This window comes from Portunus trituberculatus, chromosome 50 (assembly GCF_017591435.1).
Source record: "Portunus trituberculatus isolate SZX2019 chromosome 50, ASM1759143v1, whole genome shotgun sequence".
Classification (NCBI taxonomy): Eukaryota; Metazoa; Arthropoda; class Malacostraca; order Decapoda; family Portunidae; genus Portunus; species Portunus trituberculatus.
Window position 1 is genome coordinate 11695629 of NC_059304.1, and position 13678 is coordinate 11709306.

Consider the following 13678-nt stretch of genomic DNA (forward strand, 5'->3'; position numbering starts at 1 on the left):
CCCATCAACATAGCAAGATTATTGCCATTCTATGAATTACACTATAGAACCCTGATGGGATCTTGTGTTTTGCCATATCCCAAAACATAGAGAATCAGAAGACATTTGCACTGATTTTACTCTATTTTGGTTGATTTTTAAAGTGATGGATAATACTTTGGGTCATTAGAGAGAGAAAAAAGAGAGAGAAAAAAAGAGAAAGAGAGAGAGAGAGAGAGAGAGAGAGAGAGAGAGAGAGAGAGAGAGAGAGAGAGAGAGAGAGAGAGAGAGAGAGAGAGAGAGAGAGAGAGAGAGAGAGAGAGAGAGAGAGAGAGAGAGAGAGAGAGAGAGAGAGAGAGAGAGAGAGAGAGAGAGAGAGAGAGAGAGAGAGAGAGAGAGAGAGGGAGGGAGGAGGGAGGGGGGTTAATTAGCTTAACATTAAATCTATCAGGTGTGCTGATTTCCCATAGTGTATCATAAATTGTAGTGTCAAGCCTCGTAACTAACATCTTGGATATTCTTTGAGTTGTGATGTATACTTTTGAATATGAATACGATTAATCTCTTTACTACGGGCAACAGAAAACGGCTCCAAGTGTCATATCCAGGCTTGGTAGGGGTGGGGAGATACCTGACTAGGCAGCTCTCTCTCTCTCTCTCTCTCTCTCTCTCTCTCTCTCTCTCTCTCTCTCTCTCTCTCTACAAAAATAATAAGTGATTTTTCATAATAGGTACGTACAATAAGAAATAAACCCAATCAAATTTTAGAGAGGGGAAAAAAAATATTGTCTGCCTTCTCTAGGCTATTTTCTGAAGATGACAAACAAGAGAAAACGTTAATTTTTATGGTAAACTAATCTATTGGTATCATAAAAGAATAAAAAGATATATAATTATTTCCAGTGGGGTGCATCAGTACTTATCCTGATATAAGAATCATACACCTTTGTAATAATGATGAAGTCAAGCATGTCATCGTATCATTCTGAGAGATGTCATAAAGTATCCGGGAAAGAAAATACTCCATCTTAGCAGAAAGCAGCTATGACGCAATATGCGAGTCATTGGATGTGCCACGAGTGCCCCAATGAGGCAAAATACGTGTCATTGTGTTGAAGGGGTTAAGGGTAAAGTAAAGGGAATTTGATTAAGATTATAATTTTATAAGAATAGAAAGATGGTTGGCTCATATTCTAAAGATTCTGGGTCTGGATTCCCAGTTGGATGTCATCTTTTATGTTATAGCCTCTATCCACTAAGATGATAGATATGGGAATTGTGACCTTGCAGCCCAACAATCCTGATAATGGTAATGATTTGGTTTGTGGCATAATGGCCCCTTTATCTATAATGTCATGTGTATAGAATGTTAAAGAGTTAAATGGGTCTAATGTAAAAGTTCAGTTCTTTGGTATGGACACATCCAGAGTATGTCAATACATTGACTGCTCAAGTAAAGATGAAGGAGTCAGGAAGTTGTTATTAGACAGAACATATAAGGGAGCAGATGGAAGAAAGGTGCAACAATGTATGAAAGTTAAAAAAATCTAGTGTATAGGGTATCTCTACATTTATGCTGCAGTGTCCCATTTGTAGGGGACACTGAAAATGATGATTCCTAAGGAGCAGCTAATGATCAATGAGATTAGAGTGCACATCTAGGACAGCTAAAGAAATGGACAATAACATTCATATTAATCTCTAAGAAAACCAACCAATCTCCCACCCTGCCCATCTCTCTCTCTCTCTCTCTCTCTCTCTCTCTCTCTCTCTCTCTCTCTCTCTCTCTCTCTCTCTCTCTCTTCAATTCAAACCAGAAAGCAGCAGTATGTAATGATAAAAAGTTCCAAAAACTGGAAGAAGCATCTATTATTTTATGGCACGTATATTCTAATGGAATAGGCAGAAATAATGATTGTCTGGAATCATGAGTGCCTTTGGCTGGTGTTGTACCTTGAAGCATTTTGCTTGAGAAAGGTGTTAACACCCTCTACATTTGTGTGATGTGCTTGAATGCAGCAGCTGTAGGTATAAACTAGGCAAACTAGGGAAACTAAGGATCAGTGAGTGTTACCATGCTAGATGCTATATACTTGATGCTTTGAATGTCAAACAAACATTACTGGCTGTGTGATTTGGTTCATGGTTGTAAGATGTTTCCTCACCTTGTAACATTCTGAGACCAGATATTACTTAAGTAATTAATTGATTATAAAAGATGGGCTGCCTTGTTGTATTGCCCAGCCTTAAACCTGCACACATCGGCAGACAGGGCTGGTCAGGGCTGGGTCAGGGGGCTGGTGGCTGGAGGAGGAGTCCAAAGGGTAAGTTGTAGCATCCAAATCACGTCTGGTTTCAGGTGTCAAACTTACAGGTAGTAACTATTCTGTCTCAGACCAGTTTGGTCTCCCCCACCTGGTGAGGTTTCATCTTTTTGAGATCAAAAACTATAACAAGGGCTTGTATAGAAGATAAATAAATGCTCCTTAGTTTTGATGGGTCATGCTTTTTTTTTTTTTTTTTTCCTAGCAGTGATAGTTATTGCGTAACAATTTCAGTAAGCAGTTAGTCATTCTCAATGCTGGGTTAAATGTAAATGTCTCTTGAAATCAGTCCTGTTATGATTGTGTTCAGTACTGCAAGATTTATATTCAACTAAAGAGTTTTGATAGATTTTTCTCAGAAGTACAATAAGTGTATGTTATGTCATGTTTTTCAAGATTAGATAGTATTTGATGTTAGGAAGTATTTGTTTGAACGTAGTGAATTGACTCATCAGGGACATCGAATTCATAGGATGGCTTTGGCTTGGTTATATATAAATATTTTTTTTTTTATATTACTGGTTGAGGTTTGTGACACTTAGGCCTTGTTACTGTAATTATAACACCTTCAGTGTTGAGAAATATTGCGTAAAATGTTAAGAAATGATAAGAATTAATAGTAAGACGCCAGGTGGAAGCTTTTATTTTTATGGGCAAATAGTCATTATACCAGGTTGGTTTGGGCTTGGCTTGAAATGGTACTAAGTGGTGCATCTTTGGCTCTGGTGGTTTGGTAGTTGAGTTCTTTAATCTTGTTGGTTGGGGATTTGAGCAAATAATAATCAATGTTACCAAGCTAGATGGAAAAAAGAAAGAAAAAAAAAATATAGGTGGATCCTGCAGACTTAAGACCCAGTAGGTTGGAGCTTTGTTGCATTATTGCAATTACAGAGCCTCATTGTTCAATTTCTTGATCTCGGTAGTTGTAGGATTTTATTGTTGTGTTCAGGGGATGGCCATTGAAAGTAATGTTTCCTTAATGCCATATTTTTCTGGCTTTTAATATATATATATATATATATATATATATATATATATATATATATATATATATATATATAATTTTTATTTATTTATTTATTTATTTTTTCTATGTATAACATGAGGACACTGCTGGACACAACTACTTGATAGCATAGTTTTTGAATTATTGATTTTGCATATACATATGTATACAAAATTGTATAATTATACATATGCATGTGCAGAAATTTGCATGCAGCATTAGAATTTGAAGTATTCCTCAGTTTCATATAAATGCATCTTGGTGTTGATAGATCAGATATTAAGTAATTATACTGAGGAATGTTTCAATGGTGGATGTGTATCCTCTCCTGCTGTCATTGTTTGGTGAAGTTGTCTTACTATAACCAAGTGAGCAATGCTATACACCTGTCTGCTGCATCTTGAGGGTGTAATCAGGGGTGGGGAGCTGTTGATGCTAAGGGTGTATATGGCAGTAAGGAAATGTACCAGTGAGAAACCTAACAAGCAACACTTGGGCGCCTGCATAAAAGCAATATGAAATATGCAAAGGTACTAGAATTTGTGAAATACACAAGTGCGTGTAGGTTCAGTTGAATAAGTACACCATACACAAATGCGTTGAATGTAAGAAGATTGAATTGATACAGCGTCGCCAAGAGAAATGACAATCCAGTGGGAGTGGGGAAGTTATGTTAAGTTGCGAGCGGATGCAGTGCCATGGTTGAGGTTGCAGGTTTGATAGGATGAGACTGTCATTGCTTGGGGAAGCTAGTGAAGATTGCTTGTGTTGTTCCATGGGAGGGATGGGTGTTAATGATTTCTGTCTGTGATGAGTGATTGTGTGATCTAATAGCAACACAAGAATAACTTGTGTCTATTGCAACCACCATGTGAAGGGGAGGGATAAGAATGTGCTTGTCTTGAGAAGACCTATACGTCAAACCCATGATTCATTGGGACACGCCCTTGAAGTATTCTTCAACATTAATGAAGTGTAAAGAATACTTGGCTGACTTCAGTAACTGAAGCATTTGATTGCTTTAGCTTCTTACTTTACTAGCTGATCATAGAAGGCAAATACCGTCTGTTGTGTGAAGTGTGCTGGTGGTGTATGAAACATTTAGCAGTCGCTTGATGTTTGCATTTTCCCATGTACCTCGGAGTAAGACGTTGCCGTATTTTGCAGGGCACGGGGATAGGTGAAGTCGGTGCTATTGGAGGTTTGAGTCTTTGTAGACTGAGCGCAGTTGTGAGTTCCAACATCAAGAAACACTTTTGTTCCCACTGTGGCAAGGGATTTCAGTCCCCGAAGGACCTGCGACGACATGTCATGACCCACACTGGGGAGAAGCCATATCTCTGCCCTTACTGCAATCACAGAACCAGTCAGAAGAGCAACTTGAAGTCTCACATGATGTGTGTACATAATAAAGACCCCTTGTGAAGCAACCCAATGTTAGCAAAGAGACAGACAACAAACAGCTTGAGTCAACCAGGCCAGAGGTAAACCTTTCCCCTGCAGAGTGAAGGGTGAGACATGAGTCCAACAGACACTGGTGCTCATTTTGTTGAGTCATTTTCAGTTATGACCTGAGAGTAAGACCTTGCCATATTTTTCAGGGCATGGGTGTTCGTGAAATGGAAAGTTTGAGTGACAGTAGACTGAGAGTCCTCTTGGGTTCCCACACCAAGAGACACATTTGCTCCCACTGTGGCAAGAGCTTTCAGTCCCCCAAGGACCTACGAAGACACATTCTCACCCATACTGGGGAGAAGCCCTACCCCTGCCCATACTGCAGCCACAGGGCAGCTCTAAAAGGAAACCTCAAAGTGCATGTTATCACAGTTCATGGAAAAGACTTCAACAGAGTCAAAGAGTTGATTCAGGGACAAGATCATGGTCATGGAAGCAACATGTTGTAATTTTGTTTGTTAATGAATATAGAGCTGTAATAGGTAATGAGTTTCACATTATTTTTATTTGTCCTGACATCTTAAGAAATGCAGGATTTTCGCTTGCTTTTTTTTATTCTTGGTGAATGTTTAGGGAGTTGAGGCAGTGAAACTGTTAGTTCAAGGAGTGAACAGGACTGTCTGTCAATGACCCTGCAATACGCACACTTGCCAAGTGACTCAGGGAGGGTGCGTTGTCATTGCAGGGTGCGGACGTCGTGCACCTAGCAGGTGTGAGCCCGCGTCGTCTGTTGGCTGTCTCCAGACGGCATCCTTGCGCTCAGTGTGACCGTGCCTTCAGCAGCCTGCGGGACCTGAGCCGGCACTACCTCACCCATACGGGAGAGAAGCCTTTCCAGTGCCCACATTGTCCTCATCGGGCCAACAGGAAAGGAAATCTGAAGACCCATATCCGAGCTCTTCACCCAGACATTGTTGTGTAGTTTGGTTCATCATCAGCCACATTTGAATGGCCAGAGGGAAGGGAAGCACTAGTGGGTTTGAAATGACTATAGTTCAAAGGTGCCCTTGTATATTTGGCTCTCATTGTGCTTTTGAAGAGTGATCTAAGCACTTGATGCACTTGAGAGGTACATACCACCACTAGGTGCACGTGTTATGAGAGGAAGGTCATATAAATGGTTTCAGTTTGTAGGTGGTAAGAAATGGTGAAGTTCTGAGGCCAAGATTTGTTGATGTTTTGCAGGCGGTGGGTGGCGCCGTCAGTGGTCTCTTTGTTCAGTGTCCAGCTTGTGGGAAAAAGTGCTATGGTCGAAACCGCAAGCAGAACATGGTGCACCACATGGCCACCCACAGCCGGGAGCGGCCAGTTACCTGCCAGTACTGCCCCTACCGTGCTTCCTCTCAGTCCCAGCTGTTCAGACACATCACAATGTTACATCTCAACACAGGCAGATCTCTTGCACCTCACACAACGAGCAGCAGCTGATGCTTTGGGCTTCTTTAAGGGGTTTAGTGATACAACTTGGCAAAGCTGAAGACATGGAGATGGATTAACAATAGTCATTAGCATCTTTTTGGCATTCTGTGGCAGGTAAGATTATTATACACAATATTGGAGCTGGACACAGCTGAGTGAATCTCTTCGCCTTCTTGCAGGCATCAGGAGAGTTGTCGGCTGGATTGAAGGTTGGTTCCCATGGCCAACTTGGCCAGGGTGACCTGCATAGGGCCTTTGATGTTGCTGGGGCAACACCCATAGTGGGACTTGAGTGCCCAGTGTGTGGCAAGCGGTTCCAGGGTCGCAATCGGCGCCAGAATCTTGAGCACCATCTGGTAACTCACACGGGTGAACGCCGCTACCCTTGCCCTCTGTGTCCTCATCGTGCTGCTCACAAGTGGCACCTCAAGACTCATCTTCTACGTCGCCATGCCCAACATCCAGCTCTGGCCCAGATGATAGGCACGGCATCTCAGCCTCCAGGCAACATCCAAAACCATGTTGAAGGCCAAAGTCAGCAAGCACAAGTTTAACATGAATTATGTATGTATTGTCAAAGGAGTTGTTTAAGGTTAGCAGTCGTCTTAGATGCGCATCCGAGGATTGGAAGGATTCTTAGTGAAAGATGCATGTTGTTATGTTGCAGACATGGCGAGTCTCCCCACTCACCTGCGATGTGTGCGGCAAAATGTTCTCGGGGCGCAACCGTCGACAAAACCTCCAGCAGCACCTCATGATCCATACAGGGGCCAAACCCTACTCTTGTCCATACTGCTCTCACTGTACCAACAGGAAAGGGAACCTGGACATGCACGTCCTGCGTGTGCATGGTCAAAATGATACCTCTCCTCAGCCATGGAAATTTAACCCATGAAAGGGTTGGTCAGTTAATCTTGCAGTTTCTTTGCTGGTTAAAGACATGGTTGCTAGAAAGGGCTGCTTAGATGTTTGGGTTTCCTGGAGGTGAGCACCTGTTGATGGCTGGGAGTGGGAGTTAACAGATTCAAGAGGGTTTTAAGAATGGAGACCTGGGAACTGAGATTGTGCCATTTTGCAGAGGGATGTTGGGAGTGCTGGTGACGTTATTCTCTGCCACGTGTGTGGGAAAGCATTCCAAGGGCGCAGTCGGCGATGGAAGTTGGATCGCCATATGCTACTCCACACAGGAGAGAAGCCTTACCAGTGTCCCTACTGCTCTCACCGTGCTAACCAAAAAAACAACTTGCGGATGCACATTCGCGCCAGGCACGAAGAATGGGTTTCCTCCCATGGAGGAGATGGAGTTTCATGAATTGGATACTGACAACTGGATCTTAGAACATTATTTATGTGCTCTTGAGAAGCATCTGTAACAAGTGTAGTGTTGACAGTCATGCATCAGGTTAATGCAGTTGTCCCTGAGAAGTCCTAGTGAGACTGGTCTGTTTTGCAGGGGAAGTGTTGCATGACAGAGGGATCCACAAGTGCTGGACAGCTCATCTCCTCTGCACTGTCAAAATCCCAGGCATCATCTAGGCCCTGTCCAGTTTGTGGTAAAACTGTTGACCGGTCCAACTTCAGGAGACATATGCGTATCCATACAGGAGAAAAGCCATACATGTGCCCCTTCTGTCCACACCGGGCAAATCAGAGAAACAATCTGCGGCTCCACATCAGTACTCGCCATAATGCAAGCTAATGGTAAATTGGAATATTGTAGTGGTACTATTGTTATCTTAAACTTTTTGTGTAATTGGTGTTAATCATTGGGAGGGGGGCATAGTAAATTATTCAATTCTCTTTTGGTTGCTCTTTATGAGTAGTGGTTTTAGTGAGGGTAAATTATTTTGCAGGGAAGGAGTTCCATCATGAGAGTGCCCCCAGGCAGGGATTGGCACCATCCTGCTACACAGACAGTGCCAAAATCATCTTCAAACCCTTGTCCAGTGTGTGGCAAAATGTTTGGAGACAAGTCAAACTTGAGACGACACATGCGCATCCACACTGGAGAAAGGCCTTACGCCTGTCCTCTCTGCCCGTACAGGGCAAACCAAAACAACCAGCTAAAGAAGCACGTAGCAACCCAGCATGAAGGCTAGCCATCAGGGCTGTCCCTTATCTTACAAAGCAAAAAAGAAAGAAATGAATAAATTTTTTGTTTCTAATTTTCATTTATGTTTGTTTTTACAATGAGTCGACAAGTGCTCTTGGCTTAAACTGTGAAGACCCTTCGTCAAATAGCTTTGTGGTGGTATGAGGACCAAGGGGTTGTCTGAGTGAGGGTGTTGTGTTTTGCAGGGAAAGTCTTCAACCTTCAGAGGGACCTCAGACCTGGGCCATCACCAACCCTCCACCCAATCACAACCACCACAACGGCCGCCATCACCTTCTAAGCTTTGCTCCATATGTGGTAGAGGATTTGGAGGCAAGAATCGTCAGTTCAACTTGGCACGTCACATGCGTACCCACACAGGAGAGAAACCCTATGCCTGTCCCTTCTGCCCTCATCGAGCCACACAGAAAGTTAACCTAAAAGGCCATGTAATCACCCGTCATGGTAGAGACAAGTGGAATGACATAGCTATACAAGGGAGTGATGACTCTGTGATTGGCTGGATAAGCCAACCCTGTAATTTTGAAGATCACTACACTACCTGAAATTTGAAGGCCCAAGGGGGCCTTCCTGAATCAGAACTGAAGCTTTAGTTTGTCTTCACAGCAGCTTGTTGATGTCCACAAGTTATCCAAGACAACTAAGCTGGCATGTTGTGCTTTGCAGGGCTGTGAGACTGAAGTCCATGGAGAGGCCTTCCTTCAGTGCTCGTTATGTGGGAAGGCTTTCCACGGAGATTACCGAAAACGCAACTTGAAGCAGCACCTGACCATTCACACTGGGGAAAAGCCATTTCAATGTCCCTACTGTCCTCACAAATCCAATCGTAAGAGCAACCTGAAGGTGCACATAACTGCTGTTCACTTGAGCAGCATGGGGAAAGGTCACTGATACAAGGTATCCATGTCGTGATTTATTCATAGTTATGGTTATTTTAGTTATAACTTTAGATTGTGTGCTTGGTTATTTTTGCTACATAAGGATTAAGTGGATGAGCATGGCCTTGCTCTTTGTTGAGTGGATACCAGTTGTACAAATCTGTATGTAATTGTGTACATAAAAATATGTTTTACATAATCTAAGCTTTTATTGTAACTATAATACCTATTGATTAATTTGAGGACAAGAAAGTAGAAAAAATGAGGGCTATTGATGAAAATCTATTCTAGGGAAATAAAATGCAATGGTAAGGGAGCAAACTGCCCTACCTTAGTTTTGTTTCTCACTGTGTTCACTGTTGATAATGGGAGCTAAAAGTGGTTGAAAGTGTAACTGGATTTTAAAAGATACAAGTTTGTTGAGAAATTTTTTTCATAAGTTATTCAATATTAACAGATTATTTAGTAATGGAAATTGGCCTTTATCATTGAACTTTAACAAAAGTTGTTACAAGGTAATACAACAGTATATGTCTAGCAATTTTTATGAAAAATCTGGTTTATCAAAATTCAGTATGTTTATTTAAACTACAAGCCAAACAAATGACTGTCAGTGGTTGGAGGGATGGTTGAGCATTACTGACTGATAGTAGTGAAAGTGAGCAAGACACAAGAAAACATGGTAAGAAAGTCTGAAATTTGTAATGATTTTTCATTTGATGACTTGATTGATCAGGCATTTTCATGAACAATTTTTTTAAAGAAAGTGCAAGTTTAATTAAATACTTATCCAATAATGGAACTATAGTTGATTCTGAAATGTGACTGGAACATAAACCTTGCACAAGATATCTGAACTATTTATAAAATAAAAAAATGAATAAAAAATAAAAAGTTTTCTGTTGCAAAGAGAAAAGGAGGTGAAGTAGAGGGCCTGTGTCTGAAGCAGATGCTTGTGTTGCAGGTAGGTCGGGTGTCCCCTGGCAGGACAAGTGGCCTTGCCTGTCAGGTCTGTGGCAAGGTGTTCAGCGGCAAGAACCAGCGTCAGCTGCTACGCCGACACACACTCATCCATACTGGCGAGAAGCCTCATGCCTGTCCTAACTGTCCTTACCGAACCAACCAAAAATGCAATTTAAACATGCACATAGCTACTGTTCACCGTGCTGCTCCTATCCTACATCCCACTCTTGCATCTGCCTTATCTCTCTCTCAACCTTCTGGACCTCATGCCCCTGCCTCTGTATCTTCTTCTGCCCTTTCCTTCAGGGGCCGGAGTGATGACCGATGAAATGGGCTGCAGCAAATGTTTGTTGCTATGGTTTAGGTTTGTTAAAACTAGCTGCAATTGTAGGTGTGCATTGCATCTTTGATGCATTTTATAATTTTCAAGATTAAAAGTGAGTAATACAATCATTGATACTGTGTAACCACTCATTTAGCCAATGAAGCTTGACTTGAAAGCTCTAAGGGGTTGTTATGTGTTGCAGGGTGTGAGGGTGGGCGTGGTGGGCCCAGGCGGGTGTGAGGGGCTTGAGGGACACGGCCTCACCTGTCCTGTGTGTGGCAAGGCATTCTGCAGCCGTAACCGTCGTCAAGACCTGCAGCGGCACCTCCTCTCCCACACGGGAGAAAAGCCTTTCCCTTGTCCTTTCTGTCCCTACAGAGCATCACTGAAGGGAAACCTGAAGAAGCATATGCACGTCCTTCACGCCCAGTTGCTAATGTCTGTGGAAAAGAACATGACCTCTCAGGCTGCCTCTGCTCTTGCCTCCTCTCCTTCACAGCCAGGCTTGGGCCTTGATGGTTCAAATTACTACAGTTAATTGATTCTTGGTTTCAATCCTCATCTCTTCCTAGAAGGTTGTGGGGGTTACTTTTATTTTATTTTTTTATCCTATTTTTTTTTCATGTTAGAAAAAAAAAAAAAAAAAAAAAATTATACAAGTGAAAGAGCCTTCCCTCCTCCCTCAGGAATAAGGAGGCTGACGTGCGGTGTTGTTGTTTCAGGGGCAGGTGGCAGCCTGGCAGTCCACGCTGGTGGCTCACCGGCCCCATATGCCAGCCCCTACCTCTCCGTCTGTTGCTGTTGAGTGCTTTACATGTGGCAAGAGTTTCTACGGCTTCAACCGCAAGTTCCTGTTAAAGCGGCACATGATCACACATACAGGGGAGAAGCCCTTTCAGTGTCCCCACTGTCCTCACAGAGCCAACCTTAAACAAAATCTGGAAGTACACATCAAAAGAAAGCACAAAAGCGAGATGCCTTCAGGGTTAATGCCTTCTCAAGCTGAAACTCACTGAAGATTACGTATTTTTGTACCTGTCATGAAAATCCCTCTGTGTATGTGTGTATGTGCGTGGTTGTGTGCCAGTGCTTGCACACTTTGTTTGGAATTCTGTTAACATGCTGGCTTGGAGAAGTGAACTTAGGAACTCAAAGTGGAAGGTTAAGTGTGCCCTGTATTACCTTGCAGGCAGGCGGAGGAGGCACGCACCAGCATGTTGGAGCAGTCCTAGAGTCTGGCACCTGCCCCCTGTGTGGCAAGCACTTCCCTCGTATTGCCTCATCTTGGCGCCAGAAACTAGAGCGTCACCTCTTAACCCACACGGGAGAAAAGCCTTACCGTTGCCCATACTGTCTACATCGTAGTGGCCGCAAGGACTCAATCAAGAGACACAGCAGGATCATGCACCCTGATAAGCCTCCACTCTCTGCCTCAGACATAGTGTTGGCCTGCAATCAAAGCAGCTTGAGCACTTGAGGAAGTTGCTTACCACAGTGATGACCGCAGCAGTTACACTTGTCTCATTCAGTCTTTGGGAACATTGTATCTCAGCCATTGAGCAGAGTTATGTGTGGGGAGGTAGGGAGTGGGTTGAACACTGAGTGGGTGTTTGTGTTGCAGGAGCCTGGGGGCAACTGGGAGGCGGGAATGCTGCTTGCCTGCCTGGACACGGAGCAGAAGTGTCGGATATGCGGTAAACAGTTCCGGCCAAGTCCCTCCTGGAAGCAAAAATTGATGCGACACCTCATGACTCACTCGGGAGAGAAGCCATTCTGCTGTCCTTACTGTCAGCACAGATGTGCCAGGAGGGACTCTTTGAAGCTACATACCATGCGCAAGCATGGCAGACACCTACCAGACTAGGACCAGTTCTTTGTATATATATATATATATATATATATATACACACATGTTTTTCTAAATTTTTTTCCCATAAGTATCAGAAGGGGATGAACCTTAGGCAGTTCTTTAGTGACGGGGAGACTGAGTGGTTTGGTCTGTTACAGGTCGGCCTAGCCCGTCAAGACCCTTCGTTCACTCCCCAGGCAGTGGACAGGTGGCGTCACAAGCTGGGAGGAGGCAGCAGCCTGACTGGGGGAGAGAATAACAGTGGTAGTGTGTCACGAGCTTGTAGTGTATGTGGCCACACTTTCTCGGGTATCACATGGAAGCAGAAGCTTGAGCGACACTTGTTGGTTCACACAGGGGAGAAGCCTTTCCAGTGTCCGTACTGTCCTCACCGCACCAATCGCAAGGATGCTCTGAAGGGGCATGTTGCTGCCTTACACAAGGTTCACTACATCTCCTAACAAGAACAAGCTATATTATTCTCACCACAGGGGTAAAACGTAAATCAGTCATACTTGAGTGTTCTTATGTTGACTTGTTCAAGAATTGAGTTCCTAGTATGTGTAGGAAGGCAGCCAACTTTTGCCACATTATATCTGGTGTGATGAAAATTACTTTCTGTTGGTATCAGTTGTATTGTCTACCACTGCCTGAAAGATGTACTATGTAAAGAACTTGAGCTGTGATTTTTCTTCCTTTTAAGAAGAAAATATTGTTTATGAAGTTGAGATGACATTGATAAATAAAGTTTTGATTGCATATTAAGGAAAAGGATTTTGACAAAAGTGTTGAACAAAGCCCACCAACAAGCAAAACTTAAGAGGCAGAGAAGGACAAAAATATTTGTGTTTTTGTGGCCAGTAAGTGATATAAATGCCAATTTAGTATTAGTGAAGTTGGTAAGATGAGTCAATAAATTTTTTATGGTATAATTGACAGTGTTTTATTGTTTAACCTGGTTTTGTTGAGAGCATATAAAAGACTGCTGAAATGGTACAGCTCTGAAATTGTGCAGAAGTAGGGAATGGTTAAGATGATAAAATAGAAGATCTAAGTCAGAAAGGAAAGCTAGGAAAGGTATAGAAATATTTTAAAAGTTCACTGAATAGAGCAGGGTGGGAAAATTAGAATCTTTGGATTTGTTTTTACAAAAGAGCATGATTGTACATGGACAATGATTCACCTACTATTCTTTAAGGTGACAGGCTGCATATGTTGCAGGTGAATTATTTGGACTTCATAAGCATTGTGCTTCTAATTTGCCATTCCAGTTGTTATGCGTTATGAGAAGTATGTTAGTTATAGGTGTGGAGGGCCTGTCTTGTTGATATATGTCATGGGATTGCGTCATTTTTAGCTGGATTGCG

General features: G+C 42.8%; 1 protein-coding gene across 50 annotated transcripts in view; it reads left to right on the forward strand.

Moving 5' to 3' along the window:
* The window catches only part of LOC123499584 (longitudinals lacking protein, isoforms A/B/D/L-like), a 54074-nt gene that overhangs the window by 5163 nt on the left and 35233 nt on the right, over positions 1-13678 (forward strand). Inside the window, exons 5-6 of one of the 50 annotated variants that reach the window (XR_006673040.1) lie at positions 4477-4793; positions 4911-5052. The exons of 28 other annotated variants lie outside the window; for them this stretch is intronic. Coding sequence is in view for 21 of the 22 variants with exons in the window: in XM_045247791.1 (XP_045103726.1) it covers positions 10665-10995; positions 11185-11267 (414 nt within the window). In the remaining variant the exon portion in view is untranslated. Of the gene's footprint in view, positions 1-4476; positions 4794-4910; positions 9374-10138; positions 12449-12469; positions 13244-13678 lie in introns of those variants that run through there. 21 more of the 50 variants (XM_045247811.1, XM_045247791.1, XM_045247820.1 and 18 more) reach the window with 21 other exon arrangements.